The 19,297-nt window shown below is 48.6% G+C and overlaps 1 protein-coding gene across 2 annotated transcripts in view; it reads left to right on the forward strand.

Annotated features, from left to right (window-relative positions):
• PREB (prolactin regulatory element binding) overlaps positions 1 to 8,231 on the forward strand; it is a 61,612-nt gene extending 53,381 nt beyond the window's left edge. For both annotated transcript variants that reach the window (XM_088463606.1, XM_088463607.1), the window contains exons 8-10: positions 173 to 245; positions 4,455 to 4,614; positions 7,563 to 8,231. In XM_088463606.1, the coding sequence (XP_088319732.1) occupies positions 173 to 245; positions 4,455 to 4,614; positions 7,563 to 7,657 (328 nt within the window). In that variant the 3' untranslated portion in view covers positions 7,658 to 8,231. The remainder of the gene's footprint in view (positions 1 to 172; positions 246 to 4,454; positions 4,615 to 7,562) is intronic.
• Positions 8,232 to 19,297: the final 11,066 nt, after the last annotated feature.

The following is a 19,297-nucleotide window of genomic DNA, read 5'->3' on the forward strand; positions in this document are numbered from 1 at the left end:
GTGTCATTAATGCTCTTTATATCTGTAGTACACTGTTAGTAATACTCTGTGTATCAGTAGTGCAATATAAGTTATACTGTGTGTATCGGTAGTACACTGTTAGTAATGCTCTGTGTATACTCTGTGTATCAGTAGTACACTGTTAGTAATGCCTCCTTTATGAACTCTGCAGTGATTGTGGAACATTCCTGGGTTTGGGCTCAGTCACCGGTTCTGTGGCCATTTACATCTCTTTTTCGCTACAGGTAAGTTCTGTGCCTGTGTGTGTGTTTGCGTGTGTGTTTGCCGGTATAGAGCATTTCAGGTTTTGGTGCTGGTACCTGCCGGGGTTTGTATGTAGGTCGAGGTGCCTATAAACTTGCAGAGTAAAGTAGATCGGGATACCTGTAAGGGAGTCTGTATAGGCCTGGGTATCTTTATAAGTGGTTCAGGGTGTTGCAGTATGTTATGCTGGGGGTGACAAGGTGTCAGTATTAGGGTAGGTCAGTGTTGGTATAAGGTATACTAGGATGAAGGCATGGTGTCAGTGTTAGGGTAGGTAAGGGTGTTGGTGTAAGGTATGTTGGGGTGATGGCAAGGTGTCGGTGTTAGGGTTGGTCAGTGTGTTGGGGTGATGGCAATATGCTGGTGTTAGGGTAGGTCATTGTGTTGGTGTAAGGTATGTTGGGGTGATGGCAAGGTGTCGGTGTTAGGGTAGGTCAGGGTGTTGGTGTAAGGTATGTTGGGGTGATGGCAAGGTGTCGGTGTTAGGGTTGGTCAGGGTGTTGGTGTAAGGTATGTTGGGGTGATGGCAAGGTGTCGGTGTTAGGATTGGTCAGTGTGTTGGGGTGATGGCAATATGCTGGTGTTAGGGTAGGTCAGTGTGTTGGTGTAAGGTATGTTGGGGTGATGGCAAGGTGTCGGTGTTAGGGTTGGTCAGGGTGTTGGTGTAAGGTATGTTGGGGTGATGGCAAGGTGTCGGTGTTAGGATTGGTCAGTGTGTTGGGGTGATGGCAATATGCTGGTGTTAGGGTAGGTCAGTGTGTTGGTGTAAGGTATGTTGGGGTGATGGCAAGGTGTCGGGGTTAGGGTTGGTCAGTGTGTTGGGATGATGGCAATATGCTGGTGTTAGGGTAGGTCAGGGTGTTGGTGTAAGGTATGTTGGGGTGATGGCAAGGAGTCGGTGTTAGGGGTAGGTCAGGGTGTTGGTGTAAGGTATGCTGGAGTGATGGCAAGGTGTCGGTGTTAGGATAGCTCAGGGTGTTGGTGTAAGGTATGTTGGGGTGATGGCAAGGTGTCAGTGTTAGGGTTGGTCAGGGTGTTGGTGTAAGGTATTTTGGGGTGATGGCAAGGTGTCAGTGTTAGGATAGGTCAGTGTGTTGGTGTAAGGTATGCTGGAGTGATGGCAAGGTGTCGGTGTTAGGATAGCTCAGGGTGTTGGTGTAAGGTATGCTGGAGTGATGGCAAGGTGTCGGTGTTAGGATAGCTCAGGGTGTTGGTGTAAAGTATGTTGGGGTGATGGTAAGGTGTCAGTGTTAGGGTAGGTCAGTGTGTTGGTGTAAGATATGTTGGGGTGATGGCAAGGTGTCAATGTTAGGGTAGGTCAGGGTGTTGGTGTAAGGTATGTTGGGGTGATGGCAAGGTGTCAGTGTTAGGGTTGGTCAGGGTGTTGGTGTAAGGTATGCTGTAGTGATGGCAAAGTGACAGTGTTAGGGTTGGTCAGGGTGTTGGCGTAGGGTATGCTGTAGTGATGGCAAGGTGTCAGTGTTAGGGTAGGTCAATGTGTTGGTGTAAGATATGTTGGGGTGATGGCAAGGTGTCAATGTTAGGGTTGGTCAGGGTGTTGGTGTAAGGTATGTTGTGTTGATGGCAAGGTGTCAATGGTAGGGTAGGTCAGTGTGTTGGTGTAAGGTATGTTGGGGTGATGGCAAGGTGTCAGTGTTAGGGTTGGTCAGGGTGTTGGTGTAGGGTATGTTGTGTTGATGGCAAGGTGTCAATGTTAGGGTTGGTCAGGGTGTTGGCGTAGGGTATGCTGTAGTGATGGCAAGGTGTCAGTGTTAGGGTTGGTCAGGGTGTTGGTGTAAGGTATGCTGTAGTGATGGCAAGGTGTCAGTGTTAGGGTTGGTCAGGGTGTTGGTGTAGGGTATGCTGTAGTGATGGCAAGGTGTCAGTGTTAGGGTTGGTCAGGGTGTTGGTGTAAGGTATGTTGGGGTGATGGCAAGGTGTCAGTGTTAGGGTTGGTCAGGGTGTTGGTGTAAGGTATGTTGGGGTGATGGCAAGGTGTCAATGTTAGGGTTGGTCAGGGTGTTGGTGTAAGGTATGTTGGGGTGATGGCAAGGTGTCGGTGTTAGGGGTAGGTCAGGGTGTTGGCGTAGGGTATGCTGTAGTGATGGCAAGGTGTCAGTGTTAGGGTTGGTCAGTGTGTTGGTGTAGGGTATGTTGGGGTGATGGCAAGGTGTCAGTGTTAGGGTTGGTCAGGGTGTTGGCGTAGGGTATGCTGTAGTGATGGCAAGGTGTCAGTGTTAGGGTTGGTCAGGGTGTTGGTGTAGGGTATGCTGTAGTGATGGCAAGGTGTCAGTGTTAGGGTTGGTCAGGGTGTTGGTGTAAGGTATGTTGGGGTGATGGCAAGGTGTCAGTGTTAGGGTTGGTCAGGGTGTTGGTGTACGATATGTTGGGGTGATGGCAAGGTGTCAGTGTTAGGGTTGGTCAGGGTGTTGGCGTAGGGTATGCTGTAGTAATGGCAAGGTGTCAGTGTTAGGGTTGGTCAGGGTGTTGGCGTAGGGTATGCTGTAGTAATGGCAAGGTGTCAGTGTTAGGGTAGGTCAGGGTGTTGGTGTACGATATGTTGGGGTGATGGCAAGGTGTCAATGTTAGGGTTGGTCAGGGTGTTGGTGTAAGGTATGTTGGGGTGATGGCAAGGTGTCAGTGTTAGGGTTGGTCAGGGTGTTGGTGTAGGGTATGTTGTGTTGATGGCAAGGTGTCAGTGTTAGGGTTGGTCAGGGTGTTGGCGTAGGGTATGCTGTAGTAATGGCAAGGTGTCAGTGTTAGGGTTGGTCAGGGTGTTGGTGTACGATATGTTGGGGTGATGGCAAGGTGTCAGTGTTAGGGTTGGTCAGGGTGTTGGTGTAAGGTATGCTGTAGTGATGGCAAGGTGTCAGTGTTAGGGTTGGTCAGGGTGTTGGCGTAGGGTATGCTGTAGTGATGGCAAGGTGTCAGTGTTAGGGTTGGTCAGTGTGTTGGTGTAGGGTATGTTGGGGTGATGGCAAGGTGTCAGTGTTAGGGTTGGTCAGGGTGTTGGCATAGGGTATGCTGTAGTGATGGCAAGGTGTCAGTGTTAGGGTTGGTCAGGGTGTTGGTGTAGGGTATGCTGTAGTGATGGCAAGGTGTCAGTGTTAGGGTTGGTCAGGGTGTTGGTGTAAGGTATGTTGGGGTGATGGCAAGGTGTCAGTGTTAGGGTTGGTCAGGGTGTTGGTGTACGATATGTTGGGGTGATGGCAAGGTGTCAGTGTTAGGGTTGGTCAGGGTGTTGGCGTAGGGTATGCTGTAGTAATGGCAAGGTGTCAGTGTTAGGATAGGTCAGGGTGTTGGTGTAGGGTATGCTGTAGTAATGGCAAGGTGTCAGTGTTTAGGGTAGGTCAGGGTGTTGGTGTACGATATGTTGGGGTGATGGCAAGGTGTCAGTGTTAGGGTTGGTCAGGGTGTTGGTGTAAGGTATGTTGGGGTGATGGCAAGGTGTCAGTGTTAGGGTTGGTCAGGGTGTTGGTGTAGGGTATGTTGTGTTGATGGCAAGGTGTCAGTGTTAGGGTTGGTCAGGGTGTTGGCGTAGGGTATGCTGTAGTAATGGCAAGGTGTCAGTGTTAGGGTTGGTCAGGGTGTTGGTGTACGATATGTTGGGGTGATGGCAAGGTGTCAGTGTTAGGGTTGGTCAGGGTGTTGGTGTAAGGTATGCTGTAGTGATGGCAAGGTGTCAGTGTTAGGGTTGGTCAGGGTGTTGGCGTAGGGTATGCTGTAGTGATGGCAAGGTGTCGGTGTTAGGGTTGGTCAGGGTGTTGGCGTAGGGTATGCTGTAGTGATGGCAAGGTGTCAGTGTTAGGGTTGGTCAGTGTGTTGGTGTAGGGTATGTTGGGGTGATGGCAAGGTGTCAGTGTTAGGATAGCTCAGGGTGTTGCTGTAAACGATGGTGCGCAGTTGTTATATACAGTATGTATAGAGTGCTACGTACTGTTCTGTAATCAGTCCCAGTATCTCCTCTGAAGTGCGCTGTATCACCTCTTGATGTTTCCATCTGATGTCTGCACACAGGAAGCTATGGCCGCCATTATTTGGATGAAGAATGCTCTATTCTAATTTATGTATAATGAAATGTGTGTCACATGAGGCCGCTCTGTATAGTGTGTGTCTCTTGTGGCATCATTAGTATTAAGTATATCACTGTTCTGCTGGTGTCTCTCAGTATCCCCTATTGTGTCCCACAGAAGCTGTATTACGTGGAAGAAGCCCACGGCATTGTGGTGACAGACATCGCCTTCTTTCCTGACACAAAGCAAGGAAGAGCCCTGCGGGGTGACAATGAGACTGCCATGCTGAGTGTCGCAGTAGACAGCCGCTGTAAACTTCATGTGGTGCCCAACAGACGTAGGTATCCTCCACTAAAAAGACATGAACAATAGTGAGCAGGTCCCTCTCCCTCCCCCCTCTGCACTATAGTGAGCACCTCTCCTCCCTCCCCCTCTCTGCACTATACTGAGCACCTCTCCTCCCTCCCCCTCTCTGCACTATACTGAGCACCTCTCCTCCCTCCTCCTCTCTGCACTATACTGAGCACCTCTCCTCCCTCCTCCTCTCTGCACTATAGTGAGCACCTCTCCTCCCTCCTCCTCTCTGCACTATAGTGAGCACCTCTCCTCTTTCCCCCTCTCTGCGCTATACTGAGCACCTCTCCTCCCTCCCCCCTCTGCACTATAGTGAGCACCTCTCCTCCCTCCTCCTCTCTGCACTATACTGAGCACCTCTCCTCCCTCCTCCTCTCTGCGCTATACTGAGCACCTCTCCTCCCTTCTCCTCTCTGCGCTATACTGAGCACCTCTCCTCCCTCCTCCTCCCTGCACTATACTGAGCACCTCTACTCCCTCCTCCTCTCTGCGCTATACTGAGCACCTCTCCTCCCTCCTCCTCTCTGCGCTATACTGAGCACCTCTCCTCCCTCCTCCTCTCTCCACTATACTGAGCACCTCTCCTCCCTCCCCCTCTCTGCACTATACTGAGCACTTCTCCTCCCTCCTCCTCTCTGCACTATACTGAGCACCTCTCCTCCCTCCTCCTCTCTGCACTATACTGAGCACCTCTCCTCCCTCCTCCTCCCTCCCCCTCTCTGCACTATACTGAGCACCTCTCCTCCCTCCCCCTCTCTGCACTATACTGAGCACTTCTCCTCCCTCCTCCTCTCTGCACTATACTGAGCACCTCTCCTCCCTCCTCCTCTCTGCACTATACTGAGCACCTCTCCTCCCTCCTCCTCCCTCCCCCTCTCTGCACTATACTGAGCACCTCTCCTCCCTCCCCCTCTCTGCACTATACTGAGCACTTCTCCTCCCTCCCCCTCTCTGCACTATACTGAGCACCTCTCCTCCCTCCTCCTCCCTCCCCCTCTCTGCACTATACTGAGCACCTTTCCTCCCCCCTCCTCTCTGCACTATACTGAGCACCTCTCCTCCCTCCCCCTCTCTGCACTATACTGAGCACTTCTCCTCCCTCCCCCTCTCTGCACTATACTGAGCACTTCTCCTCCCTCCTCCTCTCTGCACTATACTGAGCACCTCTTCTCCCTCCTCCTCTCTGCACTATACTGAGCACCTCTCCTCCCTCCTCCTCTCTGCACTATACTGAGCACCTCTCCTCCCTCCTCCTCTCTGCACTATACTGAGCACCTCTCCTCTTTCCCCCTCTCTGCGCTATACTGAGCACCTCTCCTCCCTCCCCCCTCTGCACTATAGTGAGCGCCTCTCCTCCCTCCTCCTCTCTGCACTATACTGAGCACCTCTCCTCCCTCCTCCTTTCTGCACTATACTGAGCACCTCTCCTCCATCCCCCCTCTGCACTATAGTGAGCACCTCTCCTCCCTCCTCTCTGCGCTATACTGAGCACCTCTCCTCCCTCCTCCTCTCTGCACTATACTGAGCACCTCTCCTCCCTCCTCCTCTCTGCACTATACTGAGCACCTCTCCTCTCTCCTCCTCTCTGCACTATACTGAGCACCTCTCCTCCCTCCTCCTCTCTCCCCCTCTCTGCACTATACTGAGCACCTCTCCTCCCTCCTCCTCTCTGCACTATACTGAGCACCTCTCCTCCCTCCTCCTCTCTGCACTATACTGAGCACCTTTCCTCCCCCCTCCTCTCTGCACTATACTGAGCACCTCTCCTCCTGCCTCCTCTCTGCACTATACTGAGCACCTCTTCTCCCTCCCCCTCTCTGCACTATACTGAGCACCTCTCCTCCCTCCCCCCTCTGCGCTATACTGAGCACCTCTCCTCCCTCCTCCTCTCTGCACTATACTGAGCACCTCTCCTCCCTCCTCCTCTCTGCACTATACTGAGCACCTCTCCTCCCTCCTCCTCTCTGCACTATACTGAGCACCTCTCCTCCCTCCTCCTCTCTGCACTATACTGAGCACCTCTCCTCCCTCCTCCTCTCTGCACTATACTGAGCACCTCTCCTCCCTCCTCCTCTCTGCACTATACTGAGCACCTCTCCTCCCTCCTCCTCTCTGCACTATACTGAGCACCTCTCCTCCCTCCTCCTCTCTGCACTATACTGAGCACCTCTCCTCCCTCCTCCTCTCTGCACTATACTGAGCACCTCTCCTCCCTCCTCCTCTCTGCACTATACTGAGCACCTCTCCTCCCTCCTCCTCTCTGCACTATACTGAGCACGTCTCCTTAGTCCTGGCTGCAGTGGCAGGCTCCTCCTGGTTCCCCATGCCCCATTACGGCAGCTACCTGAGATGGTCCGGGGCTGTGGCGCTTACATCTTGTTCCCCTGTACATCGCACTGGAGGTTACCACATAGTGCTGCTGCCGCCACCGGATAGGGTCTGGGCCGCGGCAGGTTAGACTCATTAAAATACATTTTTACCTACCTGGTGCCTAGTACCGGGAACAGATTTACAATGAGCACCTAACGCCTGTAAAAAGTTCAAATATGGCGCTGCAGCACGGGGTTATTTAACACCTGGGGGGAGCTTACCTGGCCACAGACGTTTTCATCCAGTAAAAGGCCCAGAACAGGCTCACTGGGTCAAAGTTCTGCCCACCATACATCAACGGTAGGTCCGACTGGGACCCTAACCCCTTAAAACCTGGCCAGGATCCAACTTGACCACCTCATGTTGGTTTCATCCCAATTGGTGCATGGGTGTCCAAATGCATAACCTAAGTATGTCTGTCTCCATTTACCGGTCTGCCCTATGTGGAGGAGTGGAAGCCTTCCCTCACCCCTCTGTATGCTGTAGGTAGGGTACTAACCTTGCTCCTGCAGTTCATGAACAGACAGACTGAGTAATATATTTCTGTGTTCTCCATATTAGGAACGTTCCCTGTGTGGGTGGTGTTTGTCCTGTGTGCCGTCCTGGTGGTGTTGGTGATTACGATACTTCAGTACACTTTTCCAGGCTTCTTCTAGACAGAGACCGCCTCAGCCCAGCAGTGTCTCAGAGGTCACAGCGTGGTCTTTCTGTTCCCATCAGCGCACAAACAAGTCTGTCCTCTCATTTATTCAGATGTCATTACTTTATGAGTGTGAAGGACCTACTGGCTCCCACTGATGTGAGAAGACGATTGGCCAAACCCTTGTCTATAGGATTGGCTATAAAACTGTGTCAGTGTCTCTACATTCCTCATCTGCTGCCTCATAGAGAACAATGATCAGTCCTGCAGCAAGGGGGCGATGATGTGCCTCATTAATAGGGATGGGTAAGTATAGGGCCTTCTGTATGTGGTTCTGAGTGATGAGCTTCCGTCGTGCCACCACTGATATTCACGTAGCGGAAAGTGCCCGAGGTGATGCCAGCATTGGAAGAGTACATCATGATCAGCAAATGGCATCCAGCTCTCTACCTTCCCAACTAAGGATGTCAGCAAAGAGTCAGCCATCTTGTCACTCCCAGCTCTCTGGGGGGTGGTCCGTACCTGATGGTGGGTTACAGACCTCGCTCTGATAAATACGGCTACTCTAATAAAGTGATTTTTTTTTTATACTTGGCATCTCCTGTCTTCATTCTATAGCAAAGAACGTCATTTGGGCCTGACTGAGAAGTGGACGTAGAAGCACCCTTGTACATTCATACAAGGTCTGAGACACGCAGGTCAGCGCACACGGTCATACCGATTGGTACTCCCATGTTAGGGTGATGAGGCTTCCTACCCCTGGATCACGGTATGCGAAACACTACTCCTGTGCTTTATTCATTTTCCTTCCAGCCGGCTGGGGAGATGAGGAAAACTCAGCACACACTGTGATGTATCCACTCAGCTCTCAGAGGCACATACCCTTTGAGCCGTCTTTTATAAGTTCAGAAAACTGCTGTTACAAACTGTGACCGGACGCCTTTCGCCTAGGCTGTCCCTGGTCACGGGTTAGCGCTTTTGGACTCCCACTCACCGTCAGTGACCGCCTGTCACTGACTCCGCCCACTGCGCCGTGGGCGTTTAACGATGCTGCCACCACCAAACTCTACCATCGGCGTTTGGAACCGCTTATTAGGTACACTCAGGCTCCTGCCTCGGAACCTAGAACCGCTTCTGCTGCGTATGCGTTTGACTAACTGCGGACACACCTCCTGTTTGGTGTCGGCGGTTCCCACCTGATCCCTCGCAATGGACCAGGTCTGCACGGTAGCTTGGCAGAGGGCTTGAACTTGGAGACACGGAGCTCTTACCCAGAACAGCAGGAGAACGGAATAGCGTTTTGGCGCAATTCTGTTGGTCGCAGGATTGAGGCAATTGAAGTAAAGGCAAGATGTATATTGCTCAAAGTCTTAAAAAAGACCCTCCCTTCAGATTGAAGGGGAATATCAGCATACAAGATGTTACAAGAATCTTATCAGCAGGTCTCCTCCACACAGAAGTTACAGGGTTGTACACATACAGGGCTCACAGTCCCTCTTTTTATGTCATTCTTACACACAACATCACAGGGGGGCAAATCCACCCTGTGCTCCTTCTAGCCAATAATTCTAGCTCAAAAAACATAAATTAACAACATATTACATTTCAAAGAAGTCTCTCAATATCCTCCTTCCTAATCCACCATCCAAACTTTAAACACAACTGATTTATCATACATTATACTGTCTCCTAAAATGTTGATATAACATTTCACAGGAAATGGTAAATGACATTCATCCTTATCAGTTTGGCATTTCCAACCTTAACACATTCAGATTTTAGAAGTGGCATCCAAAAGGATCTTCTTGAAAACAAATTAATTGTCTTTTCAAAAGTAAGTTCTGTATGTGAAGTGTTTGGCTATATGACACCATTCACACCTTCACACAGTAACCTTCCAGCCAGAGATCACTGACCACAACAGGTCTTCCTATTCATCAGACCTCCTGCTAGTTTCTGCAGACACAGAGGCTGGTCATGTCATATTCAGGCATATATTCAAGAAGTGCATTTTCTCTACAAAATATACATTTAAACCATATAGTGCATAGCCTCTTAAACATACGTTGCTTCATGTACTAATGCATTGCAGATCAGCTGCAGTGCATTACAGCAATACATTTATACTTGAATACAGTTTATTATAAACCATGTGCAGTGTGCTTTTACACTGTCCTTTTAAAAATGGCGCAATGGCATGAGGGTTAATCCCCTCAATGCCTTGGCAGCCATTTTAATCACGTGTGGTCGGCCTTCGGCTACACTTCTCTCCTCCCCCTCAAGCGGGCTACCAGAGGGCCATGTCCCAACGATTTGGCTCCTGGTCCCGCAGTCTCTTGGGGGGTTCAGGGAAGCTACCTGGGGGGCTTCGGCTCCGGCCTGGCAGTTCATCCATATTGCAGTGGGCCTTTCCTTTTCTGTGCACAATGTCCAAATAGTCACACTGAAGTCCAAGGCTCCACCACAATAGTCTGTCAGTTTCCCTTTTGGGGGGCCGGTCGCACACATAGTGCCGAAGGTGGTCCAATGCCCAAACAATTTACAACCACTGTGTTCCAATTGTGGCATACCCCACCTCCCACTGTAGCAGTATCCTGCTCAATCAAGCCACAGGGTGCTCCTGCCCATATGGCCCCTCCTGGCTCAGTACTGCTCCCAGTCCGTGCAATGACGCATTAGTTCGTACCACAATGTCCTGGTCCTGAAATTGCACCATCTGCACTGGAGCTGGTACCGGAGCCTCCTTCAATGTCTGGAATGCCAACTCACGAGCGGGTATCCAGTCCACTGACTTGGGAATTCCCTCCCTGGTCAACTCTGTAAGGGTTGTCACTACAGTATTACAGTCAGGGACAAATCGTACGTAGAGCCTTACAGTTTCTAAGGTCAGTACCTGTCTTGGGGTTGTGGGCCGGGGACAGTTTCTGGTTGCCTCCACCCCCACTGGTCTGGGCCTACCACTGTCTCCCCCCACTCTATACCCCAGGCACTGAACCTCTGTTATCTCCACCTGGCATCTGTCTGTACTACCTGTCAGACCTGCCCCACCATCCTCCTCCAATGACCTATGACTAAGGGAACCTACCCTGTCACCTAGGCCTTTTCTCACCACCTCGTCCGCTACCTGTTCCATAGTGATGGCGGACAGATCACCAGCCTCTGAACTCTGTGTGACATCCACCACGGGTAGGCTGCGTATCTTCCACGATCTACTTGGCACAAGCAGGGGACCTTTCTCCCTAACTGGCTTATCCCCTTCTACCTTCCTGGCTGCCCTGTACCTTAACCCTTCCCGCCAGGTCACACTCACTGCCGCTATCCCTGAAAGGCCGCTGCCAGCTTGGCACGATATGCTTTCCAGATATGGGTCAGCAAGCTGAGCTTCCCTGAACTCCTGTCTGGGGCCCTTACTTCCTTCTAAGTAGGGACAGTCTACAGGGGGATATGGGTTGGGATCGCTAGGGTCAGTTTGGTTGAGGTCAGTGAAAGGGAAGTCAGTGTGGTCATTCATACTCACCGCCGGAGTTGGCAAACCACTAGAGACAGGAGCATCACTGGGCACTCTCACAGGATCCAACAAGCTGGAACCAACATCCTCTGCGTTGCTAGGGGACGTAGGCATACCAGAGGCAAAAGGCATGCTGGGTAGATGTGCTGATCTAGCCGCTGTAATTTTTTCCCCTGGGCTAGTTGATGCTGTGGTAAGCTGCGCTGGCAGTTGTCTAGCCGCTGTAGTCTTTTTCTCTGGGCTGGGTTGTTCTGGTGCAGTTGATGTAGACTGTGATCTGGAAACTTGACTCGGGGCTATGGCGTCAGCAAACGTGGTAACGATTCCACCACCAAGATCATTCCCCAGGACCACATCGGTTGGAAGGCCATCCATTACAGCAACATCCCTCAACTCTGGGCCAGCTCCCCAGTCCAGGTAGACTCTCGCAACAGGTACCTCATGCTCTATTCCGCCTGCCACGGTCACTTTGGCAGTGCGACCTGGTAGTACTGTGGCAGGATCAATTAGGCAGGGGCTCACAACAGTGATTGAGGCCCCAGAGTCTCTTAATCCTTGTCCCTGCAGGGGCCCAACTTGCACCGTCTGCAGGTGCCGCCACATATTTTGGGGTGGCCCCTTGGCCATGCAGGTGATTCTCCTCACACTCCATTGGACTTTCTGGAGTAGGAACAGTCTCTTTGGACTCACCTCCCCGAGTCAGGCAAGCAAGCCGGGCTCCAGCACTCTGATTTGGGGCACAAGTCTGGGGTGCTTGGGGTGTTGGACAGTTCATCCTCAGAAGTCCGATTTTCCCACAGTCATAACACTTCTTGTCCAGTCGGGGCCCTGGTGGTCTCTGATGATTTGCAGGGGCGGGGCGGTTGCTGGCCAAGAGCACCCGGGTTGGAGGATGCCCGCTTTGGGGGGTGATGAGCAGAAGAGGGGTGTTCCCCTGGTTGTACAGTCCATTGGGGTCGACTGCTAGTCGGGCGCTTCTGCCCTTGTGGCCGAATTGCCACATACTTGTCTGCTAACTGGGCCGCCATCTTCAAGCTGGGTGGCTCCCGGTCTAGCACCCACTCCTTCACCTCTAGGGCGCACCTGCGGTAGAACTGCTCTTGGCATAGCAGATCAATCAGTGCGTCCCAGGTAGTGGCACCAGATCCCTTCACCCACTTCACCACGTACTGCCTCAGCTGAGTGGCGAACTGCTCATGGGTGCTGGTAGGGTTCTTGGGCAAGTCCCGGAACTTTTTCCTGTAGGACTCATGGGTGACAAAGTATTGCTGTAGGAGAGCCCTTACGACTTCGTCATAGTCACCGCAGTCCTTGGTGGCCACTCCTCGATAGGCCTCCAGGGCCTCTCCGTGCAGTGTGGGCACCAGGTGTCTGACCCACTCCTGCTTGGGTAAATTGTGTAGTTTACAAGTCCTTTCAAATACTTGCAAATGTCCATCAATGTCCCCATCACTGCAAACTTGGCAAACTGTATACGATCTGATCCCAGTACAGCAGTCTGCAACGGTGTTTGGGGTACCACGGCCCGTGGTGCCCGCTCGTCGTGCCACATCCGAATGATGAGCATACATTCTTGTTCCGTTGCCTTTTCTCCCAATTCCGCTAGCGGCTCCGCTAGGGTATCCATTCTGTCCCCCTTGGGACGTTTGGATCCCTGCCATGCTGGGGAATGCTGAGAAACATAACTGCTGTGAGAAGGGGCGGGACTTGTTGCTCTCACCAGGTTCTGAGGGGCGTCCATTGTTACGCTGGCCGCACTTTCCACCTCCGTCTGATGCAACTCCATTCCGCTGTTATCAGTCATCCTGCGCGTTCTCCTGAACTGCAGTTACTCCTCTCTTGAGTAACTCGGCTTCTCTCGTCAGGTGACCGAAAAGCCGCCTGGGATTATCCCACCGCTATGCCACCAGATGTGACCGGACGTCTTTCGCCTAGGCCGTCCCTGGTCATGGGTTAGCGCTTTTGGACTCCCACTCACCGTCAGTGACCGCCTGTCACTGACTCCGCCCACTGCGCCGTGGGCGTTTAACGATGCTGCCACCACCAAACTCTACCATCGGCGTTTGGAACTGCTTATTAGGTACACTCAGGCTCCTGCCTCGGAACCTGGAACCGCTTCTGCTGCGTATGCGTTTGACTAACTGCGGACACACCTCCTGTTTGGTGTCGGCTGTTCCCACCTGATCCCTCGCAATGGACCAGGTCTGCACGGTAGCTTGGCAGAGGGCTTGAACTTGGAGACACGGAGCTCTTACCCAGAACAGCAAGGGAACGGAATAGCGTTTTGGCGCAATTCTGTTGGTCGCAGGATTGAGGCAATTGAAGTAAAGGCAAGATGTTTATTGTCTTAAAAAAGACCCTCCCTTCACATTGAAGGGGAATATCAGCATACAAGATGTTACAGGAATCATACAGCAGGGCTCCTCCACACAGGATTTTCAAAGATGTTCACATACAGGGCTCACAGTCCCTCTTTTTATGTCATTCTTACACACAACATCACAGGGGGGCAAACCCACCCTGTGTTCCTTCTAGCCAATCATTCTAGCTCACAAAATATAAATTAACAACACATTACATTTCAAAGAAGTCACTCAATATCCTCCTTCCTAATCCACCCTCCAAACTTTAAACACAACTGATTTATCATACATTATACTGTCTCCTAAAATGTTGATATAACATTTCACAGGAAATGGTAAATGACATTCATCCTTATCAGTTTGGCATTTCCAACCTTAACACATTCAGCTTTTAGAAGTGGCATCCAAAAGGATCTTCTTAAAACAAATTAATTGTCTTTTCAAAAGGAAGTTCTGTATGTGAAGTGTTTGGCTATATGACACCATTCACACCTTCACACAGTAACCTTCCAGCCAGAGGTCACTGACCACAACAGGTCTTCCTATTCATCAGACCTCCTGGTAGTTTCTGCAGACACAGAGGCTGGTCATGTCATATTCAGGCATATATTCAAGAAGTGCATTTTCTCTACATTTCTATACATTTAAACCATATAGTGCATAGCCTATTAAACATATGTTGCTTCATGCACTAATGCATTGCAGATCAGCTGCAGTGCATTACAGCAATACCTATACACTTTAATACAGTTTATTATAAACCATGTGCAGTGTGCTTTTACACTGTCCTTTTAAAAATGGCGCAATGGCATGAGGGTTAATCCCCTCAATGCCTTGGCAGCCATGTTCATCACGTGTGGTCGGCCTCCGGCCACACAAACATTTGCCAAAAATGGTTTGACAGAATAGAATACATATGATTGGTTTAACAAGTACATAGGATGTGTCAATGCGTCTTCAGTTTGTCTTTTTTTCACAGTGTCCAGACTTAGTATCCTATTCTGGGATCATTCAGCTGCTGTTGTCTTGTAACTGCTTGTTCAGTATAATGCTGGCTCAGTCTCATGATATTTGTGTAAAGGAAAATGGCTTTTTCTGATGAATCTTACAGTATGTTTTACATAAACACTATAAATTATTATAGACTCTCACAATCCCCTCTTTTTATTAAAACATACTATCTTTCCCTTACTGGAGTCATGGCTTTCATAGTAACTATATTACTTCCATTGTCACCCTATGCAAGTAGATGCATGCATCATTCATCACTAGAATACCAAGAATCCCTAGATAGAGGGATTTCTTCCGACATCAGTACTACAGAAAACACATTTCTTCTCAGGTGTGATCAATGTAATTCTTTCACACGCTGAACACTTTTCCCACTCGGAGGCTCTCTTCTTATGTGTGACAGAGAGAGTCCCTACCGTGCAGATGCTTTATTTACCATTTTCCTGATATTATAAGATATATAGCAGTTCCACATAATGAGCAAAATTAATACATTGATTATAACGATTACTGGGTGAATGAGACCACTAAACATCCTTGTGACTGAAGGTGAGTTACCTGTGAACACATCCCACCAATGGTGCTGTAAATTATCTTATAATTGTGTGGCTGCTTCCACCAATTTCTCTGCTTCTACAACTGTCTGCATTTGTGCATGATGGGCAGAATAGTTACTTTCTGTAAGTGGTGAGCAAGTTTTTCTGTATTATTAATGGCATTAATGATACTTTGGAGATAAACTGTAAGGTTATGGGGAGGTATCTCAGTCACCTGAAATTCAAACTGTACATCTTCTTGTCTCTTCGCATAGGTCACATAAGTAGTGTTCTTCTACCTGAGGTGTGTAACGTTAAATAAGCATCCAGAAAAAGGATTTGGTAAATTATAGAGGGAAGTTGTATTCATATCATATGTGACTAGGCATACAACCTGAGGCTCTGCCTCTATAAACATATCCACCTCTTTATCATGCAATTCCCAGTTGCATACACTGGTTGGGTGTTCTAACTTACAAGGCTCATATAGCTGTGTTTGCTGAGGACATACTAATCCATCATCGGTATCAGTACATAGGGATACGTCATGTGTCCTATTACTGGTGACTATGTGTGTACCTCTCATCTGGGGAGTCCATAACTGAGTGCCTCCAGTAGTTGTCCACAAGTGGACTGGTAAGATGAAGTACTTACACATAACCTGTTTCTGTGTGACATTATACACATGAACTTCACCTGTGCAGAAGTTCTCAGTACACAACATATTTCCCTGAATTTGTATCCATAACAAAGAAGATATATTAAACATCCTTCTGTATACTTGTTCGTTACCTGTCATTAACTGTGTTTGTGCTTTACCCTTTTGCATATTTTGATGCATGGTTCTGAGAGAACATTTAGTCCAATTAAACAGTTCAGAAACATTTGTTGACAGGTAAAGTGTGTTAAACAGTGTGCTATTGAACACCTGTAAATATTCATTATCCCAAGATATACTGGCCTGTAATGGGGTAAATACTGTAGGCATCCATATAGCTTGCATTGTAACTAATCTCATATCTTCTCCTGCATTACTCATTTTGCTGGCTAAAGTTTCTATATCTATACTATTAAGTAACCCTATACCTGCACCTGATGCTCCTAACAATGTATCATACCATTCTCTCTTTTGTCTGCTATAGCATTTTGGATCTGGGGGGAAAGAGATATTAAATCTTAATATAGTGGTTTGTCTTTGGGTACCCACATTTACACAAGTGGAGGGAACTTTAACTAGTGAGTCATTCCTTATAGTGGGCTTGCTATTTAGGACGTACATCCTTGTCATTATTACTGAATTATTTGGTAATTGCGTGGTATTAGTGCAAACTAGCACTACACCTTTCTATAATTGTTGGGCTTCCTATGGGTATACCAGGGTCCGTACTATTGACACATTGAATACCCTGTGCCCACGTTTTCTTAAATCCTTTATAGCCCATAAACTTATCAGTACAACAATTTTTATTCCACTTATGATAGTAATATTATCATGCTCCCTTGGTGTCCAATAGAGATGCCTTATATTATATTGTCCCAAACTTTTTATATATATCGAACCTCCTGACCAGGTTACATTAAATCTGTGTAACTGGTAAGTCTGGTTACCATAGACTACCCTAGAGTACTCTTTGTCCTCCTTTTGTCCCCTGGTGTGTGCGCAATACCCTTAGACTAAGTCTAGCCAACATTATCACACAAAAAGGATTCATGATGGTGGTTCAATCTTGACCGTCAACTTCTTGCAATGTGAGGCGTGTATCCACGTACTCTTTCCTCTAATTTTCACTGAAGTTGGTGTAGTCAACAGAACCTGATATGGACCATCAAATCTTGGCTCCAGAGACTTTCTGACGTGTCTTAGTGTATACCCAATCGCCCGGTTCCAATGAATGTACACCAGGTACCGGTTCTGGGTCTGGAAGCGAGAAGAAACTATAGAATGGATGTTATTCACTTGATTACAAAGAGTAGCTACATAGTCTGTTAAATCTGCATGATTGTGCTGCAACTGTTGGGGGAAATAACACCCTGTCTTAGGAGGTCCTAAGAATAATATCTCATAAGGTGACAACTTATGTTTCTTACTGGGGGTGGTTCTTACTGAATATAAAGCTATGGGCAGACAGTCCACCCATGTCTTGCCTGTCTGTACCATAATCTTTTTTATCTTTAGTTTGAGGATACCATTTAGTATCTACATGCCCACTGGCAGTTAGAGAAGAGGTCTGTACAAACGAGGGTGTACTCATATGTCCCCACCCTAGGCAACTGAATATAGTGTATCTGCAGTCTCTGAAACGGGTATAATGGCTTTGGTGTATGTCTCTGTGGTACTTTTACTGTCTGTCCTGGATTGTGTTTCCCACACACCTGGCATGATGCTACATACGCTGTATCTGCTGCATTAAAGCCTGGTGCTATCCAGTGCTGGAGCACCGTGTTTACCATGGCCTCCTTTGAATTATGCACTGGACCATGGGCCAGCTGGGTCATCAGGGGATATAAGGCCCTTGGGATGCACCACCTAGTGGCTTTTGCCCAATGCATATTAACACAGGTGGCTCCCTCTTTCTCCCAGCATCTCTTTTCGCCTTCTGTGGCTTGTTCTTGAAACTGGTGTAAAGCCTGTATGTCCAAGGGGTCTTTCTTTGAGTCTGTTTCTATACCATAGAGGGCTGGGATAGGTAACAGGGCAGCTTGCTTAGCCTCAGCATCTGCTTTGGAATTCCCCTTGGCCTCAGCTGTTTTCTCCTTGGTGTGTGCTTGCACCTTTAAAATGACTACTCTACTTGGATGCTGTAAGGCTGCAAACAACAATCTAATGAGCTCAGCATGCTTAATGGTTTTCCCAGCCGAGCCCATAAAATCCCTACTCTTCCAAATAGGCCCGAAATCATGGGCCACACCCCAGGCGTACCTGGAGTCAGTGTAAATGTTTGCTGTCTGATTTTCAGCCATTATACATGCCTCAGTGAGTGCCCTCAACTCTGCTTCCTGTACTGAGCAGGAAGGTGGGAGTGGTTGGTGAATCAATACCTCATCTAAGGTGGTGACTGCATACCCTGTTCTAGAGCCATCTACAAACAATTCCCAGTCTGGATCAGATAAGGGAACATCTGTTACATTTTCTAGTTCCTTCATTTCAGTTTTCATAAGTTCAAGACAATCATGGTCAGAAAAGTTTGATTTGTATTTTTATGTGACTGTATTTGCAGTACATTATCACCCTCTTCATCCTCACTGTTGTGTTCCTTATTGCCATTACCTGGTATGTTGTCAACAGGAGTATGAATGCCTCCCTCACTATTCCCCTCTTTTGAATTCTGCGTTGGAAGCAATGTAGCAGGATTCAACACTGTGCACCTCATAATGGTCACACTGGTAGGGCTTAGTAGGGGTACCTCATACTTGGTTAACCTGGCTGCATTAAGATGCTTAGTTCTGGCCTGGTTAAGTATTTCTGTTACTGAGTGGGGAACCTGTATGATTAATGAATGGTCCAGCACTAAATCTGCTGCCTTGTCTTTAACCATAGCTGCAGCTGCTACTGCTCTTATACAAGAGAGTGCTCCTTTGATTAAACTATCAAGCTGCAATGAATAATTTGCAAGGGGCCGTTGTTTACCCCAATGTTCCTGCACTAATAGCTCTTCAGCATGTCCTTGTGTTTCATGACAGAATAACATAAAAGGCCTGTCATATCTGGGTAATCCTAGTGCTGGTGCTTGGGTAACTGTCGTTTTTATCTGCATAAAAGCTTCCTACTGTTCTGATGTTAATATTACTGTTTTGTCTTTTGTATCTGTCAACGCATCATAGAGTTGCTGCATTATGAGGGATGCGTTGGCAATCCATTCCATCAATACCCTATTAGAACTAGAAATGCTCCTGGTGGTAGTGGGCTCTGGCACTTTCTGTATAGCTGATATCCTATCTTGTGTCAAATGTCTTGTACCTTGAAAAATACAATGTCCTAAAAAGGTAACCTGTGTTTGAGCTGTTTGCAATTTTTCTTTTGACACTCTGCAATGTTGTTCACACAGAAAAATAAGTAATGATTTGGTTTCACTTTGACACTGTCCCTCTGCACACAGGAGCAAATCATCCACATACTGCAACAACTGGGTGGTCTCAAACTATGGTCTCCACCCTTGTATGGGAATAGAGCTGAAATTTCCTCCTGCATTAGGCAGTGGAGGAGCTGGTGGTGTAAGTGGTGATAAGTGTGGAGGTGA

This window comes from Taudactylus pleione, unplaced genomic scaffold (assembly GCF_031769625.1).
Source record: "Taudactylus pleione unplaced genomic scaffold, aTauple2 ptg001416l, whole genome shotgun sequence".
In the NCBI taxonomy this organism is placed as follows: domain Eukaryota; kingdom Metazoa; phylum Chordata; class Amphibia; order Anura; family Myobatrachidae; genus Taudactylus; species Taudactylus pleione.